The 14,959-nt window shown below is 60.7% G+C and overlaps 5 protein-coding genes across 5 annotated transcripts; 3 read left to right on the top strand and 2 right to left on the bottom strand.

Annotated features, from left to right (window-relative positions):
* Window positions 1–780: 780 nt before the first annotated feature.
* On the top strand, window positions 781–2,613 carry BXZ73DRAFT_96994 (Cupredoxin; the record flags this gene model as incomplete). Its single annotated transcript, XM_048027221.1, has 7 exons — window positions 781–906; window positions 966–1,081; window positions 1,129–1,189; window positions 1,260–1,642; window positions 1,705–2,115; window positions 2,173–2,251; window positions 2,308–2,613. The coding sequence occupies 7 exons, from the start codon at window positions 781–783 to the stop codon at window positions 2,611–2,613; spliced, it is 1,482 nt and encodes a 493-aa protein (XP_047882862.1).
* A 1,751-nt stretch (window positions 2,614–4,364) lies between these two features.
* On the bottom strand, window positions 4,365–6,739 carry BXZ73DRAFT_87389 (uncharacterized protein; the record flags this gene model as incomplete). The annotated part of the gene is made up of 6 exons (XM_048024546.1): window positions 4,365–5,469; window positions 5,521–5,713; window positions 5,835–6,023; window positions 6,154–6,310; window positions 6,403–6,615; window positions 6,671–6,739. The coding sequence occupies 6 exons, from the start codon at window positions 6,737–6,739 to the stop codon at window positions 4,365–4,367; spliced, it is 1,926 nt and encodes a 641-aa protein (XP_047882861.1).
* Window positions 6,740–7,239: 500 nt separating this feature from the next.
* On the top strand, window positions 7,240–9,738 carry BXZ73DRAFT_87388 (uncharacterized protein; the record flags this gene model as incomplete). Its single annotated transcript, XM_048024545.1, has 13 exons — window positions 7,240–7,289; window positions 7,346–7,400; window positions 7,454–7,714; window positions 8,173–8,242; window positions 8,292–8,453; window positions 8,519–8,568; window positions 8,631–9,011; window positions 9,066–9,139; window positions 9,189–9,259; window positions 9,402–9,472; window positions 9,543–9,557; window positions 9,578–9,637; window positions 9,697–9,738. The coding sequence occupies 13 exons, from the start codon at window positions 7,240–7,242 to the stop codon at window positions 9,736–9,738; spliced, it is 1,362 nt and encodes a 453-aa protein (XP_047882860.1).
* A 481-nt stretch (window positions 9,739–10,219) lies between these two features.
* Window positions 10,220–11,287, bottom strand: BXZ73DRAFT_87386 (phosphoribosylglycinamide formyltransferase; the record flags this gene model as incomplete). The annotated part of the gene is made up of 5 exons (XM_048024544.1): window positions 10,220–10,414; window positions 10,501–10,633; window positions 10,675–10,813; window positions 10,875–10,920; window positions 11,273–11,287. The coding sequence occupies 5 exons, from the start codon at window positions 11,285–11,287 to the stop codon at window positions 10,220–10,222; spliced, it is 528 nt and encodes a 175-aa protein (XP_047882859.1).
* A 502-nt stretch (window positions 11,288–11,789) lies between these two features.
* On the top strand, window positions 11,790–14,916 carry BXZ73DRAFT_87385 (uncharacterized protein; the record flags this gene model as incomplete). Its single annotated transcript, XM_048024543.1, has 10 exons — window positions 11,790–11,864; window positions 11,919–12,013; window positions 12,072–12,158; window positions 12,191–12,642; window positions 12,702–13,247; window positions 13,277–13,347; window positions 13,375–13,861; window positions 13,894–13,977; window positions 14,056–14,370; window positions 14,423–14,916. The coding sequence occupies 10 exons, from the start codon at window positions 11,790–11,792 to the stop codon at window positions 14,914–14,916; spliced, it is 2,706 nt and encodes a 901-aa protein (XP_047882858.1).
* Window positions 14,917–14,959: the final 43 nt, after the last annotated feature.

Genomic DNA, 14,959 nt, shown 5'->3' with positions numbered 1-14,959 from the left:
CCGCTGCGGGCCGGGGAGGGTGGACTCAGGTGGAGGGCAACGAGCGCAGCGGTCTCCGTCGAGGCGGACATCGGAATGTGCGCCGTCGATTGGCCCACAACATGTTCTAGCCGCGTCCGCTACTGAACGCCGACCACGCTTTCCTCCGCCCACCCAGCCCACCCCGTCGCCCATCGTCTGCTCCAAAAATGCACGTCGCTATCGGCCATGTCGGGAGCTGGTAACCATGCCGCGCCGGCTCGCCGCAGCCCGCCGCCCGATCCACATCCATCTGCCGCTGCCCTGCTCCCTCTGCCATATGTTCTCCGTCCTCAGCGCCGCCCCGGAGCGCCTCCCGGCCGACCGAGCCCTTTCGCTCCGCAGGACGGGCAGCGTACGCAATCGCGCGGACACCTCCGGGCGTGGGTGCGCCGGCCTGGACGCTCACCGGGCGCTGGGAACGGGCAAAGGGCAGTTCGCGCGAGGGCAGGAGGGGCGCATGCCACCAATGCGTTGTTTTCGTTCCGCGCGAGCCAATGGGAGCCGCTGCCCCTGGGGTTTGATCGACAGTGCACAATTGTCGCCGCCGACTCTCCGCTGCGAACATGTTTACCGCTCCCTCGGGCCCCTGCCCTCCTTCAAAAGAGCGCGACGCCCAGACGGCATCCGCCAGTACCTCCCCCTTCCTTCTTCTCCCTCTTCCCTTCTCTCTTTTTTTCTCCCTCTCCTGGCTGAGCTAGTCGTCTCTCCTTCCACCCTTCGTCTCTGGCAGTACTCCCGTCTCACACTCTGGCAGTCACCATGTTCGGCTCAGCAGCATCCCGTCTCTCTCTCGTTCTCGCCCTTGCGGCCGCCGTTTCCGCCAAGATGATTGAGGTCCAAGTCGGCAGCGCCAGCGGCGACCTCACGTTCAGTCCCGAGGCAGTCGTGCGTCCTTCGCCTTATCTGCACCCTCCCACCCGCGCTCACACCCACACCCGATCCAGTCGGCCAACGTCGGCGACCAGGTCGTCTTCACGTTCCACCAAAAGAACCACACCGCGACCCAGTCTTCGCTCGCCGCGCCCTGCTCCAAGGTCGATGGCGGGATGGACTCTGGCTTGTGAGTCCCCTCCGCCTGGGCGCGTTCCAAAAATAACGGTCGCACAGCATGCCCGTCCCTGCCAACCAGACGGACAACTTCCCGACCTGGACGGTGAACGTTATGGACGTGCGTTGCCACCCCCGTCCGCCTATTGCTGTCGCTGATCGCTGAGCGCTGATCCCTGTGGGAATCACAGACCAAGCCGCTCTGGTTCTACTGCAAGCAGGCCGCTAAGACGCCCGCCAGCCACTGCGGTGCCGGCATGGTCTTCGCCATCAACTGTGGCCCCGACGGCGCCGCCAACTCGTTCATGAGCTTCAAGAACGCCGCGCTTGCCATCGGCGAGCAGCTCAAGATGGACGCCGCCGCGTCGTCCACCGCCATGGCCCAGTACCCCGGCTGGACCTCGTCCTCCAGCGACTCGAGCAACGGCTACAACAGCATGGACTCGTCCAACGGGTACAACAGCATGGGCTCCGGCTACAACGGCAACAGCTACAACTCCATGAGCTACGACAACTCGAACGGCTACAACGGCAACGGCTACGACTCCACCTCCACCATGGCCTACGGCTCCCAGTCCACTTCATGGGCTACGACGGCTACATGTCCACCTCCACCATGGCCTACGGTTCCATGAGCACCTCGATGGACTACAACGGCAACGGGTACGACTCGATGTCCATGGATTCGAGCAACGGATACAACTCGATGTCCATGGATTCTGGCAACGGGTACAACTCCATGTCCATGGACTCGAGCAACGGTTACAACTCCATGTCTATGGACTCGAGCAATGGCTACGATTCCATGTCGATGTCTATGGACATGAGCTCCACCGACACCGCTTCCGCTTCCATGGCCTCGTCCACCGAGTCGTCTTCTTCGTCGTCGTCGTCGTCGTCGTCTTCGTCGTCATCGAGCTCGGGCAGCAGCGGCAGCAGCCTCGGCCCTCAGACCCACATGGTCATGGTCGGTTCCTCGACTGGTGCGCTCACCTTCTCGCCGAACAACATCCAGGCCAACCCCGGCGACACCGTCACCTTCGAGTTGTATGTTGATCTCCCCGCTTTGACTGCCTTTCGACGCTGATGATGATTTTCCAATAGCCACCAGAAGAACCACACCGCGACCCAGTCGTCGTTCGCCAACCCGTGCGTGCGCCTCAAGGACGCGACTGGCAACGTTGTTGGCCTCGACTCGGCTTCATGCCCGTCGACGATAGCGCCACCACGTTCCCGCAGTGGTCGATCACCGTCAACGACACCACGCCCCTCTGGTTCTACTGCCGCCAGCACAACCCGACGACTCAGGCCGCGCACTGCGGTGCTGGTATGTCCATGGCCATCAACGCTGTTGCGTCCTCCACCAAGAACTTCACCGCCTTCCAGGCGCTCGCCTCCCAGCAGAACGGCACCAACACGTCTTCGACCACGCAGAACGCGTCTGGTGCGAACGGAACGAACGGCGCCGTCGCCGCGCGCTCCCCCGTCACCGCCGTCGCGCTCTACGCTGGTGCGTTCGTCGCGGCGGTCGCCGCGCTCCTCTAAGCGCGTCCCGCGCGTGCGCGCATGCGGGCCGCTGGAACGTGGAGTGAAGAGTGGTGGATCACGGACTGCGCCGTTGTGTTTTGTCGGACTGAAACTCGCTACGTTACCTCGCTGTTTGGGACTCTGGCCAGCCTGATCGCGCTCCTCGCCTTTTGGACGATGCTTTGCTGCACACTCTTTACTCGCCTGAGGCGCACTGCCCGTTCTATACTTAGACCCGGTCCCCTGGAAGGAGGGCCTGCGGCCTGCGGCGAGCCCGCCCGCATGTGTACTTTTCGATAACTAGTACTGACGACGAACTATTCCCCACCCCCACCCACCCGCTCACGCCAGATACCTCAGACTCGGCGGTCCGTTCACTCCCTCTCCCCTTCGTTTCCCGCCGGGCCCTTGTGTTCACGGTTTTTCGACCCACCCACGCTCCGGAGTAGCTTTCGCTTGTGCCCTTCTGCCACTTCGCCCTGGGCCGCCCGGGCGCGCATTCGCGCGTCCGCGCGCGCCGTTTGTACTATCTTTGGCTGGAAAGGATTTGACAACGGCTCCGCCCTCCACTTGCGATTGGTCCTCGCGGCCGCGTCAACGAGGACAGATGTGCACGTCGCACGAGGCTTGTTATAAGCGGTGTCGAGCCTGATCAAGATCTGTGCGGCTCCGGCTGGTGTCCATCGCACCCAGCGGCGAGGAATCAAATTTCGAAGTGGCCCCTGGCCGTCTTTCGAGATCAAGGGCGGCTGGCACGTGCCGTGTTCATCAATGGCTCGCTATATTTGAGCATCACCGATACCGTCGCCCGTGACACACCCAATCTGAAGCCAATTTTGCGGGCCCCGCGCATATTATGTTGTGTCGCGACGGCGCGCTTTCTGCTGCGACACGTTGCGCACACCCTCCGAGCTGCAGCCCCGGGCCCGTGTCAGTCCCCTTGGCGACCGGCCGTGCAGAAGCAGGAAGCAGGAGCCCGAAGCCTCCCCCATCGCACGCGGACGGAGGCTGCCGTACGTGCGTTCCGAGCCGCCAGAAGAAGCCCGCACATTGCACTGACGGGGAGCGCGAACATATATAGCTCGCCGCATCTGTGATGGTCAAAGCTATTCTCGGTGTGCGCCGGCGGCGCCGGGGACCGGTCGTCTCGGGGCGGACATATACGCGAGGACAAACGAGCGACAGCGGTGCGGTTTCGGCGTTCGACGGGCGGTGACGGCGACGGAGGGAGGCTAGGTAGGTACACAACAGCGGGGGCGAAATAGATCATGTCATAATGGTACGTCAAAAGGGCGGCGCCGTCGCCAAGGCTCGTCGTTGGTCGAAGGGAAAGTGTGGTGGGAGGGAAAGGAATTTTATCCGAACGGGAGCGGAGCGGGGGAGATGGAGGGGTAGGCGACGCACTGCACTGCACCAAATTGCGCTGTGGCGAGAAGGCGGGGAGGGGATAAGGTCGTGGGAGTGGGTGGCGGCATTAGATTAGAAGGTGGCGAGCGTTGTACGGCCGTGGAGCGTGCGTGTCGAGCATGCACGGCGGCGGGCGGGGGAGAAGGGGGCGTCGCATGGAGATAACAAGGCGTGTGAGGATAGCAGATGAGAATGGATGGTATCGCGAAGGCAAAAACGAGCACGGGCGTCAGATCACAACACAAGGTGGTTCGCCCGAACCGAGAGGAAGAAGACCACCCCCGTACCATCCCCATCGCGACCTCCATACATGGGCCCGACCAAATAATCACCCCCGCAGGCCGACTTCCCATCGGAAACACTCATCCCTGCCGTCCAAGACCGGCCCAGAAGCCTGACGCGACCCCTTCGACGCCAAAGTCGCCAAAGCGGGTGTCCGCGTCGAGCTCGGTCCCGTACATCGTGCGCTTCATCTGCGCGCCAGGGGTGTCCGGCGGTAGCTGGGATGCGCTGCCCATCCCGAGCTGCATCCCGACTTCTGTGCTTGACACCGTACGCCGCGGGAGACCGCCCACGAGCTCCGTCCCGTTGGCGGCCACTGTGGTGCCGCTCGGTGGGAAGGACGCCGAAGTGTCTTCGTCGGCATCTACGGTAGATGTGTGCATGAGATCGGCGGGATTGACCGTTCGGCCAGATGGGACACGCCGGGGTGTCGTAGATGAAGCGTCTACTGGAGGTTCAGAGCGTGAAGGCGTTCTTCCCTGAGAGGCGGCGGGTGTAAAGCGTCGAAATGGGTGAAAGAGGTCGTTACGCTCTATTCGGCCACCCGCGCGCTCGACAAACCCGCCGGAGGGTGCCATAGGCGAGGGGGATGTTGGAGGTTCCGGGTATGTGAACATTGGTAGGTTCATGTTGAACGGCGTGGACGTCACAGGGTTGAACAGAGACTCGGTGAAGTCAAAGTCAAAGTTGCCGTGCATCTGGTTTGGCGCATTCTCGTCTGCGCCCGGTGGTCGAGGTATTGCACCTCCTCCAGTAGGTGGCGTGACTTGTCCTTCTGCCGGAGCGATCGGGAACAGGTCGGTAAGACTGACCATGGCAGGAAGTGGGTCCGGGTATGCTTCAGCAGGTTCTTCGGGACCTTGGAACACGGTGAACGCGTCTCCGCGTGGAAGGGCTGGCCCAGATCCAGCAGCGTTAGAACCACCTTGATCACTAGTGGAGGGCCCAGGTCTTGACTCTTCAGGCTTCGACAGCTTCGCGCGTTTCTTACTAGGTCGATTCTGCCGCCGTCCCGCGTTGTCATGACCAGACTGGCTCACCCGGCTTCCCTCTGGGCTGTCGCTTTCTTCCGAATCCCGAGAGCGTTTACCCAGCGTCGGCTGAGATGGTCCTGGGGGATCTTGGACAGCGGTGGCTTCAGATGCAAAGCTCCCCCTGGTCGTAGGTGGACCGCATCTCTCCTCTCTATGAGATGTCAATTAGACGCAGCAAGAAAGATGAGCAATAAGTACGCACGATGCACGAGCTTTTCCTAAGCTCTTCTCCGATGGTTGGTCGATCGCAGATCCCAACGACAGATTGGACATGGCTTGCCGTAACACCTGGACTTCGGATTGGAGTTGAGGTACAAGGGCGGCTTGCGAACGCAGTGTGTCCACTTCGGCTCGTAATAAACGAAGTTGGTCTGAGAGGTTGTTGTGGTCAGCCGCTGCGCCAATCGTTGTTGGAATGCGGCCTGCAGAAACTGGATCTGTGCTTGCAGGGCGAAACCTAGACTCATCGTGAGCCCAGATTACAACGGTCTGGGCAACACCAGAACAAAAAGAAACGCACCAGATTCGTGATATACATCTGCAATTGTTCTGGAATCTCCATGCGAGAAACGGGCAACTCAGTCAGGTTGGCCATTGCGCTCGCCAATGGATCCGGCATGGGGTAAGAGATGTCGAACGTGGTCGCGGCAGGTGGGTTGACGGACGGCGGTTCGTGCGAAGTCCCAGACGGGCCCGCTTGGGGCACTTGGTGGAGCTGAGTGCACGACATGCATGTGAGGCCACCGCCGGACTTACTGTCAGACTGCTGCGCTTCTGGTTCTGGAGAGTAGGTTGAGAACGAGCAGTAGGGAAGATATGGGGGTGGGAAACGAACCTTCTTCCTCCTGTATGGCCGCTTCAGTCGGCTTGACGCTTCTGCTCCCCCTCACCCGCTTCCCTTTCTGCGCCATGCTGGTGGAACGTGTCGCAACACGGGCACCTTTCCCTCCCTGCGCTGCTGGCCGGCCTACACCGAGCTTATACAGCGTGTTCTTCGGCCGTCGATTCCGAGGAGGCGCAGCAGCAGGTTGTGGTGGAGCAGGAGTAGGAGGAGCAGGGGAGGCAGCTTCGCTGCGGGAGCCACAGGGCCCTCATCTTCTTCGTCCGTGTCGTGGATGATCATGGAAGAGGACGAGGCACCGCGCAGTCGCGAAGCCGCAGACGACCGGGAAGCGATCCGGGTGGACGGAGGGCGGAGCCTGGAAGGGGGAGGACTGCGACGCGGTGGAGCTGCTTTAGAGCCGGAGAGGAGGTCGATCATATCATCCGTCTTCAAGTTCCCCCTGAAGCCATATTGCTGCCCAGATGGTTGAGGAAGGGAGGAAATAGAGTGGCAAGTGAACCAAACGCACCATGCACATCTTCTGGAGGTCGGCACGTTTCATGACTTTGAGCCTCTCGCGGTCGAGAGGCGCAGACATTGCCAGGACGGCCACAGTGACGAGAGATCAGAGCAAGGGGAGGAAGAGGGAGGACAAGGCCAGAGCCAGGTGTGGTTTCTGCAGAGGTTCAACGACTGAACCAAACAACGCCCAAACAACGCGAGCTATCGGTCACATGACATCGTTCCATGGGCGCCTGCCACACGTTGCGCGCCGTGCCTCCCGATCAGTGCGGGGCCGCCTGGCCAAATAATATTCGTGTGGAAATAAATGCGCACTGAGTCGGTGGGGCTGGCTGGGGGATGTTCCTTCCCCAGCCAGAAGGCAAGAGAGGCTACGGGTGTCCGGACCGCAGGCCCGAGTTGCGGGGGATCACAAGTACTGGGATCACATGAAGGAATGGGGCCCGCGGCCTGCCGAGGGCCCCCATCTCAGCTCGTGTTCCCTCTCATATACATAATATGCCGCATTCTCAGACTCACCGTCTTACCCTCCTTCACCCCTACCCCACACTGTCCCTCTGTTCTTGACGTGCCCCCATGACGAAGACGTTCTCGCTTGACCAAGTCGCGTCCCACAACTCCCCGAGGCATGCACTTCTCGTCTGCTCATCCAGCATCCCCCTACTCACGCCTCAACCCTCAGCTCATGCTGGGTCATCATCAGCAACAACGTGTACGATGTCACGGAGTTCCTCCCGGTGAGTGATCCTCCCGCGGACTACTGTCCCTTCTCACGAGACCCTCCTTTCAGAGCCATCCAGGAGGTACCAAGATCATCCTGAAGTACGGCGGGAAGGACGCCACGTCCGCGTATGAGCCCATACACCCTCCGGATGCTCTGGAGAAGAACTTGCCGCCTGAGAAGCATCTAGGCCAGCTTGATAGCGCCGCCGCCAGTGCCGTCGAGCAGGCTGCTGCAAACAAGAAGAAGACCGTGGACGAGCTCCGTGTGGAGGCGGCCAGAAAGAAATTGCTGCCATTGAGCCGTATGTTGAGTGTCCTGGATATGGAGGTACGTAGGACGCCCCTGCTATCTTACTGTGTGTGCACACTGGGAAAAATGCGGGTGCACGTCGGCGCGCATGCGCTCGTCGTGGTACTTTTGTGCGTTCCAGTCCCTGTCGCGGTGCTTCAAGGCACGACCACAATTCCGCTGGTGATGTGCGTGTAACGGGCATGCGTTGGGTCACTCGTGATGAGGAAGACTCTGTTCATCCAATCCCACGCATACGATACCCCTCGAGGACAGTCTCATGCGCCACTGCATGCTCCTGTCCTGAAAATGTTCTGTGGGCGCAATACTAAAATAGTGTGTGCATGATGCGACCGGAGGACTTGGCAGTCCGCAGGCCGGTACGGCGCGGGAACGCTTCGTGCTTCTGCCTAAGAGTTTCCGATGGTTCTGACACACCAATCAGTCTCCAATTGCACTATCTTGATGTTGTGGCTCCTGCTAACGTTTCTTGCTAGAAAGCCGCGCATCAAGTTTTATCACATAAAGCATGGGCATATTACTCGTCCGCCGCGGATGAGGAACTGAGTACGTTACTTTCCTTGAGTGTTTCTTCGATGGCCTCACATTGGTTCAGCCAACAAGGAGAACGCACGCGCCTTCTCGCGCTACTACTTCCATCCTCGCGTAATGCGCCCTGTGGCGCACTGCGATCCATCCACCACCATCCTCGGCTTCAAGTCTACAATCCCGGTTTTCGTCAGCGGTGCCGCTCTTGCGCGCCTCGGACACCCACTTGGTACGTCGAATTCTTCTCGTCTACCACAGTTAGTCCCCCAACCTAGCTTCCTGTGTCCTTTCCAGGCGAAGCGAACATCACCCGCGGCGCCGGCCAGAGCGGCATCGTACAGATGGTGTCCTCCAACGCCTCGCTTTCGTACGCGCAGATCGCGGAGGCGCGCCTCTCGTCCCGCAGCCGCTCTTCTTCCAGCTGTACAAGCACCGGGACGACAAGATCGCGGAGCAGCGCGTCCGCGATGTCGTCGCGCTCGGCTACAACGCCATCTTCCTCACCGTCGACGCGATCGTCGCCGGCAACCGCGAGCGCGACATCCGCGCCCCGTACGAGCTCGAGGAGCAGGAGGCCGAGGCCGAGCGCGCGGCGAACCCGGACAAGGCCACAGGCGAGGCGGACATGCCGCAGACGAAGGTCGAGGGCCCGGACCCGAACCTGATGGGCACCGCGGGCGCGCTCGTCGCGAACGACGACATCGACATGACTTGGGAGCGCACCATCCCGTGGCTGAGGTCGGTCACGACGCTGCCCATCGTGATCAAGGGCGTGCAGTGCGTGGAGGTGCGTCGTCGGGGCGGGCGTCCTCGTTGGGCGGTTTGGCTGACTAGCGCGCAGGACTGTGTCGCGGCCGCAGAGGCCGGGTGTGACGGCGTGTTGATCTCGAACCATGGTGGTCGCCAGCTTGAATAGTGGGTTTTAGACATCAAACCTAGTTGTGCTTAGCTGACCGCCTCGTAGCTCGTTGCCTGGTATTGAGGTGCTTTACAGGCTTCGCAAGCAACGACCAGATGTCTTTGACAAGCTCGAAGGTGGGTGATCCGAGGGTGCTGGGAGGACTGAACGCTAACTGGTCCGGCTATAGTATACATCGACGGTGGTATCCGCAGAGGGACCGGTGAGTGGCGGCGTGTCTGGGGCGTTCGAGAGATTGTTCTGACGGGCAATTTGTAGATGTACTGAAGGCTTTGTGTTTGGGTGCTAAGGCCGTGGGGATGGGTCGTGCGTTCCTCTACGCGCAGAGTGTAAGCCGTTGATCGAAGTGGGAAAAAAACACAGCCCGCTAACATTTTTGATTCAGGCCTATGGTGAGAGGGTGTCATCAAGACTGTCGACATTCTTCGCGGGAGATTGTCCGTGGGATGCAGCTGCTCGGCGCGAGCAATGTCAAGCAGCTTGTGCCGGAGATGGCGAGTTTCCATTTCATCCCATCACGGAAGTGCTATGACGCTGATACAAACGCTCGCAGGTGGAGCGTGTTGATTGGCAACCGCTCACCCCGAAGTTGTGATGGCACAGCGGATGGAGTTGTGATTGGATTTACTTACATCTAGTGTAGATTTGAACCGGTGAGATAGATTCTTGGATTACCCTGCCCCGCTCGTCGAGGCTGTGGAAGTGTGACACATGCCGTGCGTGTGAGTGCTGCATGCAGACGACGGGACTTCACGCTCAAAGATGATGGGCCGGTGCAGCAACGAAAGGTTTGTCATCTAACGGCGCCTACTTAGTCTTCCAAAAGCTCCTTGAAGGATTGCAGTGATACACCAAACTCCTGCACCATCATAATTAGAGCACGGGACTCGACCAGTGGTCCGGATCGTAGACGCATAGACACTAATGTTACCGGTTGTTGTGAAGCTCTCGTGGATGGGATATTGGGTGAATGCGCAGCACTTGCTTGCATAAAAAGTAAGTCGAGTATGATACATCATGCTATGATACATCTAACAGCCTCTCAATTTGAAGATCGCAGTCAAAGGCTTGCGGACTCACTTTGATTGGTGCACCTTGTCGAGTACCTTCGCCGTGGCCTCGACGATGATTTTCCACTCGAGGCCGTGAAGACGCTCCTCGAAGGCCTCGATGGGTTCTCCGGGGAGGATCTCAACTTCGCGGACGAGAATCGGCTCACCACGATCCACCTCCTTGACCACATAGTGGACCATGACGCCCGAGTGCTTGATCTCCCCTTCTGGAACGCCTCGTACGCCCGTTCGATCGCGTGCGCGCCGTCGAACGCGCCCGGGAGCGCGGGGTGGAGGTTGATGACCGGGACGCCGCGCGCGCCGATGACGTCGAGGAAGCCGTCGCCCATGATGTGCATCCATCCCGCGAGCACGACGAGGTCCGGGGTCTCCTCTACGACCCGCGCGGCGACGGCGCGGTCGTAGTCGTCGCGCGTGCTGCGGGGTGCGCCTTTAGGAAGGGCTGGAGGCCGAGGTACGCGGTCGGGATGGGGGGCACGGCTTGGGCGGCGCGAGTGAGACCGTACGCGGCCTTGCGGTTCGAGAGCACGAGCGAAATGCGGGTCGATGAGAGGGCGGGGGTGTTTTGGGCGTCGATTAGGGCTTGGAGGTTCGTCCCTTTAGAGAGAGGAGAGCTTGAGGACGGGTGAACTGAGAGCGAGCCGGGGAGGGTGCACACCTGAGCCCGAGATGAGGACGACGATGCGCCGCTCGCGGGTCTCTGGCTCGGCCATTGTCGAGGGCGTCGATGGTTACTGGTACGAGTCCTCCCCGAGTGGTGGTCCTGGAGAATTGCATGGCGGGCCGGGCTGGCGGTGACGCTGGGGTTAGGGCCATATGGGCTCCAGTGCAAACATTCTCGCGGATGGTGGCTCGAGATGGGCGGGCCAAGCATCATTGTGCGCATCACTACGACTGACAGCAGTTTGTATCTCGAGCATCACGCGGATGGTTGGGCCGTGTTCGAAGGCGGGGTCGGGTACAACGGCGATGACGATACGACCCGCAACTGAGCGACGCGGAGCGCACGAGCAGTTGCAGAGGCAATTGCCAAGCCCGTACGTCCTCTGCGCAGACAGTGGGCGTAGCCATGCCACTTGCGCCTGCCGGCGTCGCTGCTCGCGTGTGCGCTCGTCGCGTCCTGGGCGAGCCCCAGACGTTCTCGCGAGTCCGGCAGGTGTGCGTGCCTCGGAGCGCGGCGCGGCGAGATCACAGGGCGATTGGCGCGACAACAGAAGGGGGCGGCGTCTATCTGGCCGTCGCTAAGGGCGAACGGAGGACGAGTTGCTGTGAACGCTGCACCGAGCGCTCCGCTCCGCCAACCTCTTTAACCCACCCCTCGAGGTTCCGCCCACCCTCTTGACCGCCGTTCCGCGTCAAGTCCTCCTGTTGGGTGCTTTCCGTACAGGACCGGGTCTCTTCTCCGTCGGGATTGCATCTCGACCCTCTCTGGTTCTCGTAGTGCTTCTCAGCCGGACTGACGCTACGCGCGTAACTTACCAGCTGGCTTTCTAACTTATTCCTTCTTATTCGGCACTACCTCCTCGCTCTCTCGGCACCCTCAACCCCGCGCTCCCTCTCACTCACCCCAATCATGTGGGGACTCTCTCTTGTCACCACCGCCGCCGGCCCCGCGGCTGCGTTCAAGCGCCTGAGCTCTATCGAGGCGGTATGTCTCCTTCTCTCGCATTCACCTCCGTCCCTCACCATTCTGCGCATCCAGATTCAGTTCATCCTCGCGGACATTCCGTTGTACACGGTGGGAATCCTGGCCTTTGGTTCGTTAACTTTCTTCTTCCTCATGAAGCGCGTCGATCGGTGCGTCCTCCTCTTCCTCTCCCATTTGCCGCTGTGAACATTCCAGTCCCCTTGTTAGATGGGTGTTTTGCATCCACGTCGCCATCCTCCTCGCATTTCTCGCTGGCGTCCTCGACCTCGCCCAAATCCTCCTTCGGGTTCCGCCGTGAACGACTCTTCGGCTGCAATCCCGTCGAGCGCTTATGGTATCATCACTGCTCGGGAGATCTTCTACGCGATGTCAAACAGCCTGCGTTTCCTCTTCTACTGGGGCTTTGTCGCCATGATTCCTCTGGGGGAGACGATTCCAGAAGGAAACATTGCACACAGCGGGAGTTGGCGTCGATGGGGCACACTGGGTATCTTCCTCAAGTGGATTACTGTCTTCGTGCAGGTTGTCATGTTCGTCCTTCAACTCCTCTACCGCAACATCACTTCCCTCGGCCAAATCGGCCCTGTCTACGAGACCGAGGCCACGCTGGAAATCATCCTCTCCGCATTCTTCATCCTCAAGCTCTTGATGAACACACTCAGCGTCATGCCTACTCGTGCTACAAGACAGTCAAAGGGCAAGATGTTGGTCCAGTACTCGCCCATCATCGTCACCCTCCTCTTCAGCTTGTGGATTGCTGTCGGTAATGCCATTCTATGTGAGTCCAAATGCCTCTGTATGTCGTTTATCGCTCATTACTTGTCGACGTACCCATAGTCGAGTTCACTGAGACTGTCCTGGGACGCTTTATGCGCGCGATCGAATTCTACATCGACGTCGTCTATGTCATGACCGTCTCTTTCATCCACCTCCGTCACCTGTCCTTCTTCCCTGTCTATAGGCCCAACCGGAAGCGGTCGGAAGGCAGCCTGGCTGGCAGCTTCACGTCTTTCGAGAAGCCCGGAGCGTTTGTTGAGGCCATGCCCACACCAAACGACACCAAGGTCCAGGCAAAACTCATGTACGTCCTGGAGGATCGCTACTATAACGGGCAGAATCTCCCGCAGACAATGGACAGCACCAAGGCCCCGATGATGGTGGAAGGTGTCATCCCGCACCAATCCATGGCCGGTCGTTTGTCGACCTGGCTTGGCCGCCCACGACCGGGTCAGAACGATTCCCGCCCCTGGGACGTCGATGCAGAGCGCGGACCCTCACCGAGGCTTCCTACGATCTCGACTCCATGGACTGAGAGAGCTCGCCCTGAGTCTCCGCTCATCGTCTCCTTCCCTATACCTCGGCTGGATGAAGACGAGCAGCGTGGTGTGGCTCCGGCCCTCTCGTTCGACCAGCCCCGAGCGGCCCTTTGCCTCCCGGGGAGGTCGCTTCTGTCATGGGCCTGGCTCCCTCGTCTACCGGTGCGGTTGAGGATGCTGATCACGCGTCGCAGAACACGCGTATCCCATCCCGCGAGTGGCAGGACATCGAATTCTCCAATGCTGTCCGGAACTCGGGTGTCAACGAAGAAGTAATGGCCAGCGCACTGAAGGAGCGGTTCTACGTCCCTCCTCAAGAAGCCGCCTTAGAATCGCCCTTCGAAACAAACATCGAAGTCCTATCTCCCCAAAGCGAGGAAGGTACGCGTCCCAACAGCATTGCCAGCGTGCAGTACGCCGCCGCATCAACGCCCATGTCTCCACCCTCGAAGTCCGCCGCGCTTTCGCTCTACCCGGCTTCCCCGCTCGCTTCCGCTGCCGCCTCGCCGATCCCACGAAGCCGGCCATTGCCTCCCATGCCTGTACCCAACCGGCCAACCTCCTCGGCGTCTGCTCTGCTCTCCCCGACGTCCCCGATGCCCCCTGACTCCGCGCGCTCGTCCAACATCTCGATCCTGCTCCGTCGCCAGAACGAACTCGACGAGTCAATCGCTGCACTCCGTCTGTTCTCGCCAATCAAGAGCGTGTTCGAGGCTGCTCCGATGCAGCCCCTTTCGATACCGCAAGCGCAGTCAGACTACTCGGTGCGGGACAGCTTGATGCTAGCCTACACCACGGTGCCAAGCATGACGTCGATCCCGACTTCGCTCCCGACACTCCCCAGCGACAATGCGAGCTCGTTTAACCCAATGGAGCCGCTACAGAGCCCGGAGCTGCCGTTGACGACCCACGCACAGTCATCGACACCGCGGCGCAGAGCGAGTTCTATTTCGACAGCCAGCCGCCGCTGAACCGGTCGAGCATTGATTCCGGCGTGTGGCCGCCCCCGACACCGCCGCCGCAGACGAAGGAGCTCGCCGTCACGTTCCTTGACTCGCCGCCGAACGCACTTGCGCCCCCGCGCCAGCCCGAGTCACGGTTCTCGGACGCATCGAGCCTTGGCGATCGGAAGCCCCGCAAGGCCGTTGACTCGGCAGGAACTCAGTATGACATCACCTCCTTCGTTGGCAGTACGTTTGTCCGTTTCCGTTTCTTCATTGCACCGCTCACGCTGCGTTGTAGATCTCACGTCCCCAGTGAATCCGAAGTACAGCGTGATGTCCGAGTTCTCCTCCGAGGAGAGCTTCGCGAACGTCGTCACCGCGCGGCCCGCGCAGTACGTGCGCCCGACCCTCGTCGCCCACGAACGCAGGGAGTCGGACCCCGCCGACATTGCCAACCTCGCGCTCGTCTCGCAGTTCCCCGCGCCGCCTCTACCCGCGCCGACCGCGGCTCGCCCGCTCCCGACAATCGCCGAGCCCGCCCGGCCAACCATCCAAACCCAATTGCCGCCCCAGTCCCAATCGCCCGCTCAGTCCCCCGCAAGAACGCAGCTGCCGTCGCCGCCGCAACCGCGTTTCAAGCGTGCTGTTGGACTCCCGGCGCACCCGCGCTTGAGCCGCGCGAGCACGGCGTCGGAGGAGGTCCCGGAGAGGACACCCCAAGGCGACACCTCGTCCCTGTACACCTCGCAGGGGTCTGGCACCCCTAACACGGTCACGGGGAGGGCATGGTGAGCGGACTACCCTGGTCCGCCTCACTTGTGTCGCTATGAGTCTA

Source organism: Epithele typhae (genome assembly GCF_022376455.1).
Source record: "Epithele typhae strain CBS 203.58 chromosome Unknown BXZ73scaffold_3, whole genome shotgun sequence".
Taxonomy (NCBI): domain Eukaryota; kingdom Fungi; phylum Basidiomycota; class Agaricomycetes; order Polyporales; family Epitheliaceae; genus Epithele; species Epithele typhae.
Note: the sequence above shows the minus strand (reverse complement) of the source record. Positions and strands in the feature narration are given on the sequence as shown.